This window comes from Serinus canaria, chromosome 8 (genome assembly GCF_022539315.1).
Source record: "Serinus canaria isolate serCan28SL12 chromosome 8, serCan2020, whole genome shotgun sequence".
NCBI classification, from domain to species: Eukaryota; Metazoa; Chordata; class Aves; order Passeriformes; family Fringillidae; genus Serinus; species Serinus canaria.
This window is the reverse complement of record NC_066322.1, coordinates 23221918-23242444: the sequence shown is the minus strand read 5'-3', so window position 1 is coordinate 23242444 and position 20527 is coordinate 23221918. Positions and strand designations below refer to the sequence as shown.

At 47.0% G+C, this 20527-nt stretch overlaps 1 protein-coding gene across 1 annotated transcript in view; it reads right to left on the bottom strand.

The window, feature by feature from the left end:
- Positions 1–362: 362 nt before the first annotated feature.
- The window catches only part of LAMC1 (laminin subunit gamma 1), a 67437-nt gene continuing 47272 nt past the window's right edge, over positions 363–20527 (bottom strand). The window contains exons 5-28 of the mRNA XM_050977417.1: positions 19510–19698; positions 17445–17562; positions 17248–17346; positions 17006–17142; positions 16071–16193; positions 15794–15983; positions 15487–15599; positions 13963–14184; positions 13688–13876; positions 12103–12348; positions 11674–11827; positions 11105–11247; positions 10234–10412; positions 9923–10079; positions 7425–7630; positions 6951–7030; positions 6490–6627; positions 6158–6302; positions 5682–5831; positions 5183–5297; positions 4643–4842; positions 4255–4413; positions 3667–3766; positions 363–3326 (exon numbers count right to left, since the gene is read on the bottom strand). Coding sequence (XP_050833374.1) covers positions 3070–3326; positions 3667–3766; positions 4255–4413; positions 4643–4842; positions 5183–5297; positions 5682–5831; positions 6158–6302; positions 6490–6627; positions 6951–7030; positions 7425–7630; positions 9923–10079; positions 10234–10412; positions 11105–11247; positions 11674–11827; positions 12103–12348; positions 13688–13876; positions 13963–14184; positions 15487–15599; positions 15794–15983; positions 16071–16193; positions 17006–17142; positions 17248–17346; positions 17445–17562; positions 19510–19698 — 3809 coding nt within the window. The 3' untranslated portion in view covers positions 363–3069. The remainder of the gene's footprint in view (positions 3327–3666; positions 3767–4254; positions 4414–4642; positions 4843–5182; positions 5298–5681; positions 5832–6157; positions 6303–6489; positions 6628–6950; positions 7031–7424; positions 7631–9922; positions 10080–10233; positions 10413–11104; positions 11248–11673; positions 11828–12102; positions 12349–13687; positions 13877–13962; positions 14185–15486; positions 15600–15793; positions 15984–16070; positions 16194–17005; positions 17143–17247; positions 17347–17444; positions 17563–19509; positions 19699–20527) is intronic.

The window sequence follows — 20527 nt, the reverse complement described above, 5'->3', positions numbered from 1 at the left end:
TGATTAGTAAAAAGGATTTTTCCCTTACTGCATAAATAAACTCTCCCCAGTTCCTCTGGGCTTTCCAGGAAGACAGTGCCACTCCAACAGCATCAGCACCAACAACACAGTATGTTTTTAAGCCCTGGAAAACCAGCAGCTTAAAATCCATCACAGCCATGGCTGTGGAGCAGTGGATACAAGGAAAAACCACCATCCTTGTCATCTGTATCCCACCACATGCATTTCCAAGTTTCTTCTCCCTTGTTCCCATACCAAATCAGGTTGTCTAAGGAGCAAGAGGTGAATCTTGCAACTGAGACACATCACCATCAATATCCTACCACCAAAAATAAAGTAACACTCAACAGAATTCCCAGGTGTAAGGGGTTACAAATATTCAGACTTTATTATAAATAAGAAATACTGTTTTATACATAAAAACTGCAAGTGTTGCATTTTGTTCACCGCCCCAGACAGCAAGACCACAGATTAAGGCAAAAAAAGCTGGAGTGAAGGCACATACTGAGGGGGCCACAGTCAGGAATAAGGTGATAAAGGGATGTCTCATGTCATCCATGACACCCAGCACTCCACCAGCAGCTGTCACATCATCACATTACGTAAAGAAATAACTGGACTTATACAATGAATAATGGCTGTAATGCAGTACTGATTAACAGATCGCTTATAAAGATTTTTTTTTATTTAAAAATAAAATTCTGTTAAAAACGGCTTAAGAAAAAAAAAAAAAAAAAACAACACAAGAGAGCAGGAAACCTTAGGCCTGAGGTCAGCCAGGGCATGCACACATCTGCTCTTCTCACAGCCTTGGCAGAGGTGATGTGGTCACAGCTATCTTCCCAGAGTGACCCAACGTCCCTGTGTGTGCAGGCACAGGGAGCTCTCCTCCAGAGGTGTTTCCAGGCAGGAGGGAAATCCCACAATCATTAAGGGAAGGGATACAAGAGCCATGCAGAGTTTGCTGGGAACAGCCCATGCCCAGCAGCACTGTCTGCACCAAGCCTCCTGCCTTGCACAGTGGTATCAAGATGTCCCCAAACACAGCTCTCTGACCACCTCAGTGCTGGTGTGGTCCCCCAACAGCACTACAGCTCCTCCCAGCTCAGCTGCACAGCCACAGCCCCTGCTCCACTGCTGGCACAGCATCCCAGGGCACAGGGGACACAGAACTGGGTGCTGCAGGCACCACGGGGAACAGGGCTGGAAAGCATCCACCCGACAGGCAAAGTGGTTATGGATGGGTGCTGGGGATACAACAGAGGAAAGCAAGCAGGAGAAATCCCAAGTTTTAAGGGAATGATACAGAGAGAAGCAATACATGGTGCACCTGCCCCAATGGTTACAGGGGAAAGCACATAGAGGAGGCCAGGCTGTGCCACTCTGGAAATCTGGCTGAGTATATTTACACACACATACACACACACAAGAGACTTCCTCACACTATAATCATGATAAAAAAATGGAAAAAAAAAATCACATTCACACAAAAAACATAAATTTGAAATAATTAATAGCACCAGTGTGTGTCAGATAATAATTTCTTCCCCGCTACGCAAACGTACAAAGTTGCATAGTGTTTAAGGATAGATATATACTGGATCTCAGGGAAAGGGGGAGGGATGCCAGGCTGGAGGCAAGGAGGAAGCTGCAGAGGTTGCTCTTGTCTGGGAGCAAGGGGCTCCCTGTTGCTCCCAGCCAGCAGCAGCAGCGAGCACTGCCTGGGGAGGGAGCCTGCAGGGAAGCCCTGGGAGTGGTGTGAAAGGCAGAGCTGCCACCTGAGCCTGGCCTGAGGTCCCTGTGCTGTGGCAGCTTTATGGTGACGGGGAAATTCGGAGGCAAAAAGAAAGGAGGGCACCAGGAAATTCCAGCTCTTCCTCCCAGCTTTTAAAGAGGCAAAAGGCAAGAGCAATGGAAGGAGAGAAAAATCCCACTGTCCTCCTTCAGGAAAAAGACAGGGTGAAAAAAAAAGATCTTTCCATTCATGTACCCCCTTCCTTCCTCACCCAAAGACATTCAGCATGGAGGCCAGTGCAGCTGTCAGAACTCTCTGGATGGCAGCTCTCCTCTTCAGCAAACTCGTCCTGCTTCAACAAACTCATTTGTCAGTTTGACATTGCAAGCCCAGAAAACCAGATCCTCTGGAAATTCAGTAGCAAGAGATGGGAATGCAGCTCGTGGCTTCCACACTCCAGCAGTCTGGACTAGCCAGCAGGTAGCAGCTTTCAGACCAGACCCACAACTTCTCCACAGAACAGAAGTGGGGCTGGCAAGATCCACCACTCCACCAGTATCCCATCTTACAAAAGAGTCCTAATCAGAGGATTTTCTCATAGCAATGCATCCTCACAGAAAGCATTTCAGAAAGAGGCTTCAGCTATTTGCCAAAGGCTACCAACACTGTTGGATTGGCCACTACGTAATGATGAAAAAAATAAATTCACAGGGTGAGAAGTTGGGAAGAAGGATCTGAATTGAGTGCAGCTATACTGGCCATTACAGTAATACTTTGGTAGCCATCCCCTTCCTTCATAGGGACAAAGAGCTCCAGGACTGAGGATTTTACAAAGGGAGAAGACAGGAGAGAAAGTTGTGTTAGTTTTGCCTTGCTGTATACAGCTCACATGGTTATTTCTGAACCACAGTATAAAGAGTCCAGAGCATCTCTCATCCTTGCACTAATCAAAGGGAAACTGTGTCTGAGGAAGGGGCAAAGGTGGAGTGCTCAGGAAAACAATCTATATAAAAAAACCCCTTTGATGCCCAAAGACGGATATTTAATTTGCTTCTCAAAAAAACCCCAAACAAAGAAAGAAACAAAAAAAAAAAAACCAAAAAAAAACCAACAAACACACAAAAAACCCCAAATGAAACAAAATTTAAAAAAAATTTTAAAAAGCCAAACCAAAAGAAAAAAAAAAAACAAACTTTCAACTTATCCTGATTTGAAAGGAAACAGTGGCTGCGAGCAGCAAGGAGTTGGGGATTTGGAGAAGGTAATGTGTGTTAAGGCACTCCATGGCTGAACCACCACTCACCAGGGCGATTCCCCCCACCCCCAGCACACCCTTAGGGCTTCTCAATGGACGGGGTGTTGAAACAGCCAGATGGCAAGGTCTTCCTGATGTCTTCCAGGTTGCTAATGTCCTTCAGGATCTCTTCAATGTCCCTGTTGTAGGCCTGTATCGCATCATCTTGCTTCTTGGCTTCTCTCTCAAGGAAAGACACTTTCTGGTCCAGGTCACTGTCTTTCATCTGGTCTTTGGCACTGTTCAAGGTACCTTCAATTTCATTCAGTTTGTTCAAGTCCACTGTCTCCAGTTGCCCTGAAAAGCCAGAAGCAAAGAGTGAAGTGCATTAAAACCTCTGTGACCCTGGGTGCTCACACAGCTGAGCCCACAGCAGATCTCCATCAGGGCATCTCTAGCATCTGAAACATGACCAACCATATGGGTGACATCTCCACTGTCTCAAAAAGTCTTCAGTTTCCTGAAAACCAACACAGAGCATTGCTGAACAAGCTCTGAGGCTACTCAGGAAAGAAAAAAAACCCAAAGTCCTTGCCAAAAACCAGATCCATCTGGTCCCTCAAACAAAATTGGCACGAAACCCAGCACACATCAGGAAAACACTCAAAGGCATACAGCACATTACAGACAGTCCTACCTAGCTGATCCAACAGGTCATTAATGACAGTGAGCAGGCTGTTCACAGAGTTCTTAGCTTTTCTTGCATTGTCTTCTGCCTCCTGGGCAGCCTGTGAGGCCTGTAGAATATATAAAAAAAAAAGAGAGTACAAAAAAGGTGTAGGGATTACAAAACTGCAGTTAGTCAGCATATCACTGCCTTTCTCACCCCAGCAAAACAATCCTGCACAAAGATCTTTACCACAGGGCTGGGGAGAAGACTGACAATCTTCAAGTAATCAGTTTTCTGAGTATTTCAGGATGGGGATCCCTGAACACTGAGCAGGATTTTGCAGTAAAGGGCAGGATGGAATCAATAGGGCTATAGAGTCAGGTTTCAGCTATAATAAAAGGAAAAGTAGCTCCCAAATTCCAGCAGGGAGCCTATGCTAATGCACCAGAACTTGTCTCCTATTCAGTCCCACTTAAAACTTGGAAGAGTCAGAATACTGCCTGACGGACTCAGCGCCGTCTTTGCAAGAGGAGAGCAGGAGGAAAGGCTCCACTGCCAGGAGAGCAGGGAGAAGGCAGCTCCTAGCCACTGCTGTCACCTGCCAACAGCACTCACCTCATTTGCCATCTTCATATCCTGCTCAGCATCCGCCTGCTTCCGCTTCAGCTCCTTCTCTGCATCCTGCAGCTGCTTCATCATGTCATCCACCTCCCTGGCCAGTCCTGTCACATCGGCAAAGGTCTTGTCGGCTTCGGCTCTGGTAGCAGCAGCACTCTGCAGCCAACAGGTGGGAGAGGATGGAAAAAGGTGGTCAAGGGGCAGAATCTCCTTCAGTCCTTCTCATCAAAATGCACTGACTTCCTATCTAGCCATATTTTGCATTTGCAGTGGTGAATACAGCAGAGAGCACACAGGGCCCACCAGGAAATACTGTAACAGGAGTTCCTGCAATCCCACAGCAGGATTGCAGGATCTCTGTGGGGGTGAGCTGCAGCACACCCACCTTCTGAACGGAGCTGGCAATCTTCTCAGCATCATCTGCTCTGGCCTTGGCCTCACGGGCATCAGCAGCAGCGTTGCCCAGTGCCAGCTCTGCCTGGTGAGTCTTGTTGTTGGCCTCTGCAATGGTCTGGCTGATGGCAGGGATCTTCTTCAGCGCCTCCTCGGCTGCCGTCTTGTTATCGTTCACCCGCTTGTCAAAGTCTAAGGAGGCAAAGCAGATCCTTGTCACGTGCTCCAGGAGAGCCTTGGGATGCTCCTCTGACCAAGCTACCCAAGGCTTTGCTGCCCTGACATTGGAGGGATGAAGAGCAAACTGGGGTCAGCTCTCCCTATTGCACATCTTCTGACGCCAAATAAGGAGGTTCAAAGGAAATTTCTGGACCCTGAAAATGCTTACACTTTTTCTTTAAAGAAAAGCCAAAAGAACATGCCCAACACTCATATAAGGGCAATAGCAGGGCCTTTTTAACCAGAATATCCTACTTCCAAGTGACTTGTCACACTGGAATTGAAGGATTCACTCCAAGTGCTTCCTCTTTACCTTTCAGGTTCCTGAGAATGGTATTGGCCTCCTGTAGTGTGCCACTGCTCTTCCGAGCAGCTTCTTCAGCCAGGGCTTTTGCTGCATCTGCTCGAGCCAAGAGCTGGTCTGCAGTCTGAGGAGACAGGACATGTACCAATGTAGTCCCACTTTCTGAAGGACAATCGTGCAAGTGGATGAAAAAGCACTGTTAAGCCTCAAACAACACCACCATCCAGAACAGCAGTGCTTCCTCTGAGACCAGATGAGTGTATGGACTTTGGGAATACTGCTCTGAATACAAAGTTGACACCGCATCTGGCAAATATCTCCTATTTTCCCACACAGCCTCAAAGCCATTGCTTTTAACCTCTTTCTGCATCTCCTTCTTGGGGCCATTCTTCAGCATTCTTATAATCAATAAATAACACTAAGATGAAATAATTTGCATCTGGCCAGTTACTTGTCTTCCTTGGTTTTTTTTCCCAGGGAACAAAAGCCTGCACAAAGTGGAACTGACCTGCTGCTCTGTCTTCCCTTTCTCCAATAGATTCTTGACTTCTAGCTCCTTTCCTTTCATATCTTCTCTCAAGTCTTCATAATCCTTTAGCTTCCTGGAAATTAGTTGATCCAGTTCTTCTGCTTCCTTCTTGATCTTATTTGCTTTATTCTGCAGGTGGAAATCACACACAGAGATTCCTGAATGTTACAGAATTCCTGAACAGGTGGTAAATTTTTCCACTTCCACATTCAAGCCAAGACATCTGGCCAACATTTCAGATTTCTGTCTTTCAGAAACTGGGGGAGGTGGGGTCTATGTAAGTGGTTTTCTGCATTTACACCTCCTGCATAAATGTTGCAATTGCATAAAAGCTGGATTATGCCTAGATGGACAAGAAACCCAGAGAGCAGAGAACATTAGCAGAGCACATGTGAGATATGCCAGCAGCCTAGCAATCCTCAGGAATCAGTGCACATGATGGTGCCCACATGTACCTCTAGCCCCGTGGAATCCACAGTAGGCAGGCTGGTGAGATTAGCATATATCTGCAGGGCTCTGTTTCCAGCTTCCTCTGCCTCCGCAAGCACCTTGTTGGCCTGTTTCTCTAGGTCTCGAGAGATATTCCTTGCTTGATTGTACCTAAAAAATCCCCAAGGATCCAGTTATGCAACAGGAATTTTTGTAGAACTGAACTTAGTACAAGAGTGGAGAGGCTAAGAAATCAAAAATCACCACCCACAAAATCCAAAGCATGCAGAGCGTTGTCTTAGTTTTAAGCACTGCTCTAAAGTCAGGAAATAAAACCAATTTTCTGTTACTGACTCACTTCTGGTTGAGCTCATCAATATCAATTGCAGTTTGGTTTTCTCCAGCCAGGGTTTTCAGCAGCAGTTGATATGCTTCTGTGGAAGTATCGTTCGCAGCCTTGGCTGTGCGAACAATCTCATCAGCTTCCTTTTTGTGCCTGATGACAAAAGAAAAATAATGCCATTGGATTTGTCAGCTAACAGTTTTTATCCTCGGTTCCTGATTATATTCTCTCGTAGCTTTCCTTCTTTCCTTCCCCCACATTTACATATGGGAGATGCTGAAGCATTTGTAATGGAAGATGTCTGTCACAAGCAATGTTTGCCCTCAGAGCTACACAGCCACCATCCCACAGCACCAGTCCCTCAAGCAGCAAAGGGTGTGTGCTTCCCAGCCAGCAAATGAAATTCTGCTTCCCCCTTGCAGAGAAGAGCAGGGCCCTGACATAGACCATGATGAGGGTGTCTTGCCACAGCCTACCTTTCTGCCAGCTTACGGGCCTCTTCTGCCAACTGAGTCATGTTGTTGGGGTCCCCGCTTTGCTCTGGAGGTGTAATGGACTGGAAGAGAAAAAGAAAGGGGAAAAAAACCCTTAAAGCTCTTTTTTAATCTTTTATTTGTATTTGCTTTAGATATTTATTGTCATGATCTAAATGCTTAGAGATGTGTCTAACCTACTTCTCACTTCTCTTTGGATGTTTTTCTGAAGTCCATGCAGTTTCCACCACTGGTTACCCCTTGAAAAACAGTGGTGCTAATGTTTATTTAAGACTTTTATGTTGGTTTGGGCTAAGATACTATCTGTGACTGACAGTGGTGAACTTCATTGATTTCCCATGATCTTGATGCAAATGTACTGTTTGAGGGAGAGAGCAAGTGGAGAAACACACCAGAGGCACAGAAGGAAAGGCCCTCAGCCTCTCCCAGCTGCGTGGGATCTCAGCACACACTCACCACGTTGTCAGCTGCCATCTTGGCCCTCTCCAGCATATCAGCAGCCATGCTGATCAGGTCCTCCGTGTCCTCCACCCGCACCCGCGCCTGCTCCGCCAGGCTCTCCGTGTCCTGCACTGTGCCCTGGATGTTCCTCAGCCTGTTCAGCTGACTCACTAAGGTGCTGTTGATGTCTTTGAGACGATCCATGAGGCCCTGATCTACGTCTGAAATACAGGACAAAAAAGAGAGGAAGCAAAATTAATTAGAGCAGGAAGAGGAGCTGGAGCAGCAGCTTACTGCAGTGGGCATCATGTTGGTAGGTTAATCCCCTACTGAAAGGGAACTAGGCAAAGCCATTTCACAAGTCACTTAGCTTGAGATCAAAGTCATAATCAGAATGTGTGTGCAGCAAACAGGAGAAATGAAAAGCCATTAACTACTAATAAGACAATCCCGCTGGGTGTTGGAACTGACTCTGATGGGAGATTTTGTGTTCAGAATCATGTTTTACCTCTCTCATTGACTTAAAATGACAAGAGAGCTGCTCCTCAATAGGTATGAAAAGTCTGTTTGGTGAATTCTCTTTAGCTTATCTCCTAGAAATTGAGCAGAGATGGACAAATAGTGCAGACATCCATTTTTCCACACTCAGGGCAACAATGGCTACTCCAAAGAAAGACCTAAGGAGCTCAATATGGAGCAGCCAGGAGCTGTGTGGAATAGCAAACCCACTCCAAACTCTCCCAAAACCAAAGGGTTGGCAAAAGCTACGAGCCTTGGTTCTCACATATGTAGGATTTATAAGGCACCCACACTTCACCAAATTTTTGGACCATTAGGTAACTCCCCACAACAGCATCTTAATAATGGAGGCATCACAGCACAGGTATGTATGTGCTTCACAATCAAGGCAGTAACTTCTGAAAAGCTGAGAGTGTTACCAAGAGTAAAGTGCAAGCCAAAGCCCACAGAACTCCAAATTAAGATTGGTCAAATACCTTGACCTTGCAGCACATCTTAAGTATTGAACATGAACACTTGACACATTTCAAAAACATACTACCAGAGAAAAACAGAAATAACTTTTTCAGGTGTGCACAGATTTTTGCAAGGGTAGTTTTTGTTGCATTTACCTTGCCCTTTTGGTAAGAGAAGAACCTGGAGCTGGGGAAGGATCTGGAGCACAAGTCTCACGAGGAGCAGCTGAAGGAGCTGGGAGGGGTTGAGCCTGGAGAAAAGGAGGCTCAGGGGGGACCTTCTGTCTAACCACAACTTCCCTACAGGAGGGTGCACCCAGGGTGTCGGGCTCTGCTCCCAAGCAACAGGGACAGGATGAGAGGAAACAGCTCCAAGCTGTGCCTGGGGAGGTTTTGGTTGGATAGTGGGAAAAATTTCTTCTCATAAAAGGCTGTCCAGGGAATTGCTGGAATCACAATCCCTGGAGGGGTATAAAAGCTGGGTGGATGCGGCACTTGGGAACACGGGTTAGTGGTGACCTTGGCAGTGCTGGGGGGCAGGGAACAGTTGGACTTGATCTTAAGAGTCTTTCCAAATAAATGACTCTATGATTCCAAGACAGAGACAGTGATCAAAAATTCCACCACAAAATCAAATCCAGTCCCTCATCTTTCTCCAACCCCCACCCAGCTACCCCCTTATGTGGGACTATTATCTAGGCATGGATGCCAAGCAGGCAGCATAAATCCACCTCAGCTAAAGCTGAGAAAAGCTTAAGCAACCATTCTCACTGGCAGGAATCTTCCCAAGCAAATGCCAGCATTAGATGTGTGTTAGCTTTTTCCCAGCTTCACACAAAGGGGAAAAATTTTCCCAAAATGGTCTGAAATCACTGAATCAGCTCCCAGGGGAACATCTTTTACTGCAAAGTCAATAGCCTTCTTCAGGCTTCTCTTTTCCAAAACACACATCATCTTATACATTAAAGAGACCCTAAGGACAAACCACTGTTACAAACATGACAAACATTCTGTGGTAGTGGTGACAACACAAGAATCAATTTAAAATGGAGTTTACCAGGAACAACAGCATTCTTCAGAATATTCTACACTTGATGGTGGGATAATTAAGTTTGCCATCAGAATTTTGAAGCTCATTCTGATCACCAATGATCAGAACAACAACAACAACTACTTGAGCCCAAGATGTTTGAGCAAATTTAAAGCATAATAAGTATACTGGAAAATTTTCTGCTTGTGTAATAAAACCCTCCTTTGCATCGAGAGAAGAAGGTAACACATAAAACACTTCCATCCATACAGAGCTAGAGGCAGATCTTTACTTCCATGTACAACAAAGACCACTGTTAGAACACCATGGATAAAAGCACAGCCACTGTTGTTATGATAATAACGTTCACTGACTCAGTGCTGCTTGAAATTGCTGTCAATTCTGGAGCACAAAACTGGCTTGAAATAAAACATGCTGTCTCCAAAGGGAACAGGTATATCAAGCAAAGAACTCATTTAGTTGGTCCATGTCTGATCAGGTCAACTCACCTTTGCTCCTTTGTGCTTCATGGAGCAGCTCCGTAACTTCTCTTTCTGCCTGCTTCAACCGCTCTTCGAAGGCTTCATCAGTTACAGTTTCTTCCCTGCTACCCAGATTTGCTATAAGATTTTCCAACTCCTGCAGCCTTTGACGTTGCTCTGCCACCTGCATGAGAAAGACAGAGCACAGCTCTGACACAGCAAAGCACCTCGAGCCACTCTGCTTTCAGCAATCACCAACAGTCATGGGCTGCAACGCTGCACAAGTGGACACGTGCCACCATCTCCAGTGGTACCAAGAGCAGTGTCTGTGGCCTTACCTTATCTTTCACTAGTCTGTAACAGGCTGGACACTCCTGGCAGCCAGGCCAGGAGCGGTTGTAGAAGTAGTTCTCCTCGCACTGGTTGCAGCGGCTCCCCACGAAGCCTTCCTTGCACTCACAGTGACCGTTCTCCCGGCACTGCAGGGACCGCGAGCCCTCGGGATCACAGTCGCAGGCTGCAGGGGAGTTAAACCTCAGTCAGACTGCAGAACAGGCAGAAATCCCCTAAAACTCACAGGATGAGAGGATATGCTTAATACCCTAAAGCATCTGCAAGAGCTATGGGGCACAAACCCATCCTCCCTCCTGATCACAGTGCTTCTACTCACAAGCAGGATCCATCACTGTGTGTGATCAGTGTTGCTATTACCTCTCCCACAAAGCATCATTCTACCCCACTGCATTGTAACCAACTGCAGTTAGCTTTCCTGCTCTTCACAGGCAGGGATATCAATGAGGAAAGTTTGGATCAATCTGCTTTGCTATCATGTTTACAAGATCAGCTGCTCCTCAAGACAGAACCTGGATACTGAGGCCACCTGCAGAGTAACTGTGCAGGGACACATTAGGAAACAGGATGGCTGTTGGAGGCCAAGATGCAGAGAACATATTTACACCAAGAAGTAAGTATCTACTAATTTGGATATCTAGTAAGTCAGACAAGAAAAAGGTAACAAAAGAAGAAGGGGATAAGCTGTAGTACAGAAATCAAATTTCATCATGCACAGTGTGGACATACAAGTGCCAACTTCTGCTGTGATGAGGAGCAAGGTGACAAAACACCTTCCCAGAGGCAGAAGGAAAGCAAAGGCAGGGCTGGGTGTGCAACATCCTTCCCATCTGCCTCCCTGTGGCCCCTGAGACTTACGTTTACAGCCTTCAGAGCCAAAGCCGAAGTGGTTGGCCTCACATCTGTCACAGTGCTGGCCGGTGACGCCTGGCTGGCACTCGCACTGCCCCGTGCGGATGTCACACTGCCCGCTGGTGGAGCCCAGAGCGTGGCAGTTGCACCTGGGGGAGGCAGGCACATGTCAGATGTGACACAGAAGTGACAAGTGGGGCCTCTCTGAAGGGCACAGCTCAACATTTGCGTTTGCCAAAAGCTGCTTTTCTTGCTGTGAAGATGCAGCAGGCGAGGCACTGAGCTTTTGAACCAGGCAAGCTCACTCGCTGCCTGCACTAAAAAAAGAACCCAAGAGCCCCTGCTACCATCACGAAGTCATGTGGCAGTTTTCTATTTAAAACCCTGATTTAGAGCTCTTTATAAAGCTATTTATAAGTCAGGCTTTTTGTACAGCCTTAGTAGCCAAGCCTGCTCCTTGACCACTGCTCTTCCCCACCCACAGCGGCAGAGGCACACCTGTTACTTGTGACAAACATCACATTCCTGCACAACGTAAGCACAGATCCTCCAAGCCAAGCCAAGCCAAACCTCACCTCTCACAGCCACGTCCACTCTGAAGGTTGAAGAATCCAGGCTCACAGGCACTGCAGTCCCTCCCAGTGACATGAGACAAGCACTCACACTGCCCAGTCACTTGATTGCAGATCGTCTGCTGATTCACTGTGCCGTAGGGATTGCAGTGACAAGCTGCAAAAATAAAAAGGTATGGAGGAAGATGCACAAAGTTAGAAATCCCTTGTGGTGTACCCTAATGGGCCTGGATCCAAACCACATGGCCACCCTGCATCACATAATGCTTTTGCTTTGATAGCACTAAGTGCCCACAAACACAAGGATTTTAGCAAGCTCAAAGCATCAAATCAGGGTAAAGCCACACATTGCCGCTGACGGGCACAAGTGACAGCCTGACAGCAGCTCCTGGGGACAGAAGCATTTTCAAATGCAACACGAAGCAATCTCACCTCTGCACTTGTCCGAGGGGTCAGAGGCCAGGGGGTTCCCAAAGAAGCCATCCTTGCAGCGGTCACAGTAGAAGCCAGCAGTGTTGTAGATGCACTTGAGGCACTCGCCGGTCTGGCGGTCGCAGTTGCCCACGGCGTTGGGGTCGATGTTGTTGTTGCACTGGCACAGGCGGCAGGGCCTCACGGCACCGTTCCTGCCCAGTGGGTCTCCAAAATAGGCGTCATCACACAGCTCGCACCTCTTGCCTGGGACACAACACAGACACGGGTGCTGCAGCAGAAAGCCCTGTCCTGCCATCTCACATGGAACCCCTTGCAGTCCCTTCTGAAAAGTAAACTCTTCAGCTTCTTCCCTTTCATCCTTCTGTGGGGGCCAGACACAAATCCCTCCTCATCTCTAAATTCAAGCTGACTTTTCACTGGAACTTTGCATTATGAATTATTTCCGTTCTTCCTTCCCCTTCTATCCCTTTAAGCCAAACCTATTTGCCGCAATTTGTAAATTTAAGAATCCCAAGAGGTAGAGTTTTGTGGGGCATCACTGCTCCAGGAAGCTCCTCTGCCAATAAGACCTGCCAAACCTCCACAGGAAGCCACTGAAGCATCCAATTCAGCAGCTTCCTACACTTAACTGCAGATCTGACCTCCCCAGCCAGTTATGAGCTCCATTTCTTAGGCAGTTCTTGCACAAATAAACCCCGTTTTTCCTCACATCCCAAAAAGGTGGTGTGAGACAGGAGGAACTGTTCTGCAATCACAGAGCTACAACAAAGATCAGCTGCTACAGACACCTGAATTGAAGGGAACCTGGGGCCTGGACTCTGCTTTGGTTCACAATGCAGTGGCACCCACAGGAAGCCCCATGAGCTGCTTATGTGCTTGGTCAGAGGCTTTCCTAAGCACTCAAGAATGTACAGGTATTCTGTACTTTGTACTCTGCTATGCCAAGCATGAAATCAGCAGAGAACCATGAAGGCTGCCAATCATCCTATGGCTTCCTTGATGCTTGCAGGCAGAACAAAAGTTTCTGCTTAACAACACAGTTACATGCTTGGACTTCACAGTTTATTGAAAAGAAAAAAGATCAGTATCTGTTCACATATTTCTCTTAAAATTGCTGAGCACTAGTTTGATCTATTTTTTTGGGCAGCATTTTGTGAGTCACTGCAACCTTCCTGCTCTTCCTAGGAAGCATCCTGTAGTGCCTCACTTGCTGGCAAACTGCACCTTCTAATTTTATTTCAGTCTGACCTGCCTTCCTGGCTCTTTTAAATCTATTTTCTGCCCAGCACCATGCCATCATCAGAGCTCTACTGGAAGGCAGCACAGCTCTCCTATACAGCACAGAAATGGCCAGACTTTGCAGATCAAGCCTTTTGTTCTCAAGAAACAGGCAAGAAAAACATGTGAAGCCCCAAGCCTCACACAGGACAGAAAACAGGGCTGAGGAAGGGAGAAGGATTTGAGCCAGAAGACACAGCAGCTTTCAGAACTACTCACTGTGGATCAGAGAACAAGAACTACCAGAAGACACTTTTCCACAAGGATGTGGATGTAGAAAAAGATGTTCTGTGTAGGAACACACCTGTAGTGCCAGCCTGGCAGCTGGTGCACACCACCTCCTTGGTGCGGGGCACAATGGCACAGCTCGAGGTGCCTGGGCACGGGCAGGGCTGGCAGTCCGAGGCCGTGCCAGCCGTGGCATCGCCATAATACCCATCACTGCACTTCTCACAGTGAGTCCCCGCTGTGTTATCCCTGCAATTGCACATGCCTGGAACAGAGAGGGAGGTGAGCTTTGCTTCATTGCCCCATCCAGAGAAGAAGACCCACCCTCTTGCTGCCCCGTTTGTCTCTTACCCGTCTCGGGATCACAGGTCTCGCTGTGCCCGTTGCAGGCGCAGGGCACGCAGGGGCTGTAGGGCCCCAGGCCTGGGCTCTCTCGGCGGTACCCAGAGGTGCAGCGCTCACAGAACTGCCCCTCATACCCCACGGGACACGAGCAGCTCTCCACCCAGGCCACGGGCACACCGGGTCCGGGGCGAGCACTTGTGATGGTGACATCGTCCAGGTGACCGGCACCTAGAAAGCACCAAGGGACAAACCCTCTGTAACCACAAAGGCTGTCATCACCTCTTCCCCCAACACAGCAGAACAGTACAAGGGGCAGACAGGGGGGTGCTTGCAGTTGGTAAGATGAATCAAAATGCAAAACCGTCCAGGAGGCTTAGAGAGATGAGCAAAGATACACTAGAGCTCACCAAGGGAGGGAGCTTGCAGGGTGGGAAAGCTGAGAATGACAATATAGAGGAGAATCTGAGAACAGCGAGTACAGTCAATTAAAATTAAGTTATATTTTACATGTGTATGATTTCCATTTCCAAATCAAATACCAAAACCAATTCCTGGCTTTCAAGACAGAACAGACCATGTCTCTAGCAATTGTAATACACCATCTGCAAAGCACGCCTCAGGACAAACTCTTCAACTATTCCTCTCAAGCCATTCCTTCTTCTGGCATTCCAGCATTTCCCTCATCTATTCCCAGCCCCTTCCCTGGAGCAAAACAGAGCCCAGACACAACATAGCTGACTTTTAACTTATACCACTGCGTTTGTACCACTGCAGCAGCTCCAGTGCACTGAGCAGAGCCCCAGCTCCTACATATTAGCAGTGGCTACAGCACTCATGGATGGTTTGCACCAGACCTTTCTACCCATCCATTTCACAACCCCACATTCCTCATTATGGACCACCCCTCTGAAAACATTTGCAGTTTTCCCACCTTTACCAAATGCAAATTTATCCTTTGCATCTTTCTTCAAAAATTCTTCATCACACAGCAATACCTAAGGACCTACTTTTGCTTCTAATACATGCCCATTTTTATAAACCTTCATTATGAGGAACTTTCACTCAGGTTCTGCACAGGCAGCACTTTAGACCTTGTCCTTCCCATTTGTCGTATCAAGGCAAGACCCAGAAAGAGGGGGGATGTAACCATTTCCAATGTAGCAAAACTTAAAGCCAAGTGCTAGAAACTTCCTACATCCTCCTTCAGTACTCTGTACTACATACTTTTACCAATTGGAGGACACTGGCTATTAAACAAAGAAAAATTCCCACGTCTAGAGCAAGGAATCAGCACTTGCTAAGTGTTCAGCTTTCAGACATTCAAAGACAACACCTTTCTTTCCCATATCCTCTTCAGGAGGCCTGTGAGAAGATGCTACACAGGAAAGCCAGGTGAAAAGCCACTGGCACAAGCTTTGCCAAATAAGCTGCCACAGCAGTTTATGGCTGGGCCCTACAATGAAGCAACCCAAGCACTAAACAAATGAGTTTGCCCCCTCTTCTGCAATGTTCTGCTGCTCAGCAACTTACTTCTCTCACTGTATGTCCCACGGATCTTGATGGAAGTCAAGTTGTGGAGAAGCTTTTGGAATTCAAATGCTGTAAGAGTAGGCCTCCAGGGGTAATCTGCAGCCTCATGGAGCCTGGGGAGAAGAGCCAAGCATAATCAGCACAGTTTTCAGCTGCTAACAGCTGCACCCTCTCAAAAGCTCCCTTTGCAACAGCGCTGTGCTATTGCAACATCACCCACATAAGTTTAAACCTAATGATCTCTGTTTCCTCAAGAGCTCAGAGGCCAAAGGCAGCCCAGGCCAGGTGACAGCTGCTCCCACTGTACCTGAAGGTGTAGGTCTGCACGTTCTCACTGGGGTAGGAGTTGCCCTGGGCAATGAGAGGCACCGACACTCTCAGCCCAGCCCCTTCCAGCACCAGGTCCTCTGCAGAGAGGCGCGTGTCCCGCCTGTCCACACGGAAGGAGAAGGTCAGGTTTTGCCCGTAACTCAAAACCTGGTTGCCCAAGAACTTGCCTGAAAGGGGAAGAAATCCTTACAGTTAGGGGACAGAACACAAAGGGCACGAGCAGCACAGAAAGCCATGCTTTTAGAATGACCTACGTGGTGCAACAAAGTACATGGGGAAGTAGGTGTCAGAGATAACGGAGATGTCCTGGGTCTCGGCACTCCACTGCAGCAAGACTTCTGAGCCATCTCGCTGCTCAGCACGCCACTCGTCCTCTCCTGAAGAATCAGATGGGCAAGAATTAACGCCCTTGGAAGATGGAGATTTGCACACAATTCTTGCATCACATTGTTTGTGTCTTAGCTAATCTAATGTGCGTGGGCACTGACAGGCTGCAGAAAGCAGCTGTGCAGAAGAATTTAGATAGTAAACACCAGCCTTCCAATTTAAGCCCCTGACTCAAGTGCTGACTTGAAACCTCTGAACTTTCAACCCTCTGATGACTACTTGTCCAAAACCTTCTTGTCTAAAGAGCTTAAGCAGAGATAGAAAAAGCTGCAGGCCGCTATAATTTGTTGAGAGCTGCAGCCTATATATGAACTGTTCTCCATTGGAATTTTAATTAAAAAGATGTTTTTTTCAGACTACGCAGTATGAAAACATGCATACACATGAAACTGACTGCAATAAAGAAACAGATTTTTCCTGGGCTTACAGATTCATTGGAAACACAACTGTGTTTCATCCAGAGCCATGTAAACCCCGAATCTAAAGTGATTTTGATCCTCTCAATCAGAAAGTCCTGACTTTGTTCTAGAACTGAGGAAACTCCTTGTCAGCACACCTCTCAGGCTAGAAAAGGTTTCTAATAACTGCGTGTCTGAGGCCAGAGCTGTGAATTCATGCCTCCCCATCTGAACAAACAAGCTGCAGACATGGAAGCTTCAGCACTTCCTAAAGAGGGATCCTTGACCTGTCTGCCCAAGGTTTGTGGTCTTGCACAGAAAATAAGGAGTCAGGGTTTTTTAATAGCTTCTGACTTGAGTCTACAGCCCAATGTGAGATACAAAGGAAAGCTCAATTTTTTTACCAAACTCGAAGTTGGAGGTGATGCTATAGATACTGTAGCCCACAGCATTGGTGCAGACTGAAGAGTGTCCAAAACAGAAGCAGGGGGTACAGCCTCTTGGATTGGAGGACTCCAGATGGAAAAATCCAGGTTTGCATCTGAAGATGTGAAGGAAAGAGAATTAATTTCCCTGATGCTTAACCCCAGGTCCCCGTTCAAATGTTTTTCATTCTTGAAACAAAGCCATGGGAAGAGAAACTCACCTCTCGCAGTGGAATCCTTCCACATTGTCCTTGCACGCACACCGCCCTGTCTCAACGTTGCACTCCCCTGTGCTGCCAGCAGCATTGCAAGAACAGGGCCTGAGAGAGCCAGGAGAGAGGTTAGTTCAGTAAGAGCCAAGAGAGAAAGCTTGAACAAAAGCCTAGTTTTCCTTTTAGAGAACTGCAAGCCTCCTTACCTGCACCCAGCTTCAGAGAGGGAGTGGAACCCTGGCTGGCACCGGTCACACTTGTCCCCCATCACACCGGGCTTGCAGCTGCACTGGCCGTAGCTGTCACACTGTGTGCTGAGGGAGCCTGTGGGGACAGCAGGGACAGGCACCTCAGCACACACACACTTGGCTCCATCAGCTACTCAGACTTCACACAATGGCCAAGAAATGAGGAAGAAGAAAGAGGGAAGCACAGCCTCAAGCTGATGAGTGACACCTTACCTAAAGACTGCCTCTAGCTCACAGGGATCTCCCCCCCTGGCAGCTATAGACAGATGAACTGTTATCTAGTCCTCCCAAATGATATTCAGTCTTTTGTTCCTACCAACCAATCTTTTTATATATAAAATATAATTTTGACTTAAATTGCCTTCTCCTGCTTCATCCTCAATGCTACATTTGCATTCCTCCAATTCCACATCTGTTTTACTCTGCAATATGTAATTTCCAAAATTTCATTCCCTGAATCCCTTGTGCTCCCCATAATCAGCATCTCTCCTTACCCTGACCTCTCCCTTTCGCACTCCAATTTCCTTCCTTGATTCCTAAAAGTTGCATTTAAAGACTAAACTGCGTCTTTGAAACAAAGCTACATGTGCCACTATGAATCCTAGTAAACTCATGAGCAAAACCCTCATTTTTGGAAGGATGCCTTCCTCAGTACTCCTCCATTCAAGTGGTCTTGCACAAAAAGCAGCAGCAGGTTTCTTTAATCCATAGTGGACAAAATGCTTTCTCCCAAGCATCCATGTAGCTGCCAGCCTCAAAGCTGTCAGCACTGTAAGAGTTAACTTGCAGGAGAAAAATATTTTAATATACAGAAATAGTTGCTTGTTTCCACTTCAATCAACACCAGAAGATTATAGCAAAGTGAAGAGTTATAAGATGATTAGGCTGGACGGGACAGAACAACTTACAAAACCTTTACCATATACAGCCAAAGTTCAAATCTCCTTTGCAGTCCCACTTAGGATTATTTAGGAAAAAAGAGTACTTGACAAAAAATACCAATCCAAACATATCCAGGAGATTGAAATACACTCTGAGTGTCAGTGCATCATGGCATACAAGCTAATGGCTAAGTAAAGGCCTTTGAAAGCTGTCCCTAAAGACCTGAGAAGTAACCTCCCTGCATCTTTCCAACCATCTCAGCTCACACCAACCCACACCCCTCTTAAAATAAGGTCTAACACAAGGACCCAGGAAAGCTGTCAGAAGAAGAAAAGGCCTTTATTGGTCAAAAATTTCACAAGTGAATGACTCCTTGACAAAATTAGATAGGAGATGTACCCTGGCAGACCTCTCCCTGGCTGCTTTTAGGGCATGCTGCAGGCAATGACTTATGTCAGCTTCTCTTTTGAAACCTCACATCATATCTTACTATGTGCTACCCTTTTCCCTCCTTCCACCTTACTTGCTGTGGGCTGGTGTAGTTATGGGATCACTCCTTACAGGTTAGGTGGTTCCCTACACAACAAAAGACATAGTCTCCTGCCACAATTATCCCCATCCCCATTTATTTTAAAGGAGTTTAACTACATATTTTGAGTTTAATTTGTTTTATCTCACCCCACCCCCTTTTGTGTTTAATGTTTCACTGGTTTGTATTTATAGTGCTTGGATACTTGGTAGGAGAAACTGATGCAGCAGCTAAAGTTCACTACAATTTCTCAGCATGAACAACTTCCAGAAATACCCACTCACATCATCTCGGTTATTAAGAATTTAAATGAGTTCTTTAGTACTGGGAGCATCTAGGGTAACACATACACAGTGGGAAAAAAAAAATCTACTTGAGAATACATTCAAAGGAGTAAGCGCTGCAGAGGTGACACATCTGCCCTTGCCACCTTAACTCCATTTAGATCCAAGGATAACTTAAACCAAAATACAACCCAATAAACATTTCCTACATGGAAAAAAAGAAATCCAAACAACCCCTCCCTCTTTTTACCCCGGAGCTGGCAGTGAGCAGCATGACGGAAAGGAGAGGTGGGTTTTGGTGCGGCAGTTTGCCAGCAGCAGTGCTCACCCACGGGGTTGCAGCTGCAGGGCAGGCAGCCCTGCTCGCTGGCCAGGCGGTAGAAGCCGTCGCGGCAGCGCTCGCAGTGGGGCCCGTCGGTGTTGCCGGCGCAGGAGGTGCAGTGCCCGCCGTGGCCCGTGGCGCGGTACAGCTCGGGGTCGAAGTAGCACTCCTGGGAGCGCCCGCTGCAGTCGCACGCTGCAAAGACATGGCACCATCAGGGACCAGCCTGTCCCCACTGCACAAATCCCACCCTGCACAGTTCGGCTGTAGATGAGTTGGGGAAGGAGCTTTTAACCACTCCGAGACCTGAAACAAACTTGGCACCATGCTCATCAATGCCCAAAAGAAAACCAGCGTTTGCTACCCCACTTCTTTCAGCATCGGGCTCCACTTGCAGCTAAAATGTTGTCCTCCCACACAGCACCACTGACCTCTGTCGTCCAAACAAGCATGAAAAGGTAACATGAGGCTACTCCATGCTGTAATGAGAGCTTTTCCCCTGGATTGCAAATCCCTAGACAGCAGGACATCCCAATTTCACCAGTCCATTGAGGGAAGCCACAGACAGCTGGGACCTATCTAGACACACAGAGGTCAGACAGGAAGAAAACTTTTCTGTCTGAAAAAGCTTCCCCATAAAGTAAACTACCAGGAGCTTTAGTCTGGAACAAAACACCAAGCAAATTGGTGTTCTGTGACAGAGACCTGCCTTTGCAGTCCAAAAATTAGGTTAAATAATCAACAAGTAACTGTAAAAACCAATAACCCAAACAGAAAAATCAGCCGATGCTAAATGAGGAGCTTTTAAAAGGCCAATTATACTCCAGCATAGTAAACAGATTTTTTTCCCATGGGTCTCATGAAGTACAAGCCTGTACATTTCTGCAGGCCACCTCTCTCTTTAGGAAGGATGAGAAGGAGATGCCCATTCCTAGGGATCTACCAGAAAGCTCCCACAGGACAGGAGTGGAATGACCAACAGTCCCATGAACTGTGCTTAACGCTGGCTGTGGCTGAAGTGAAA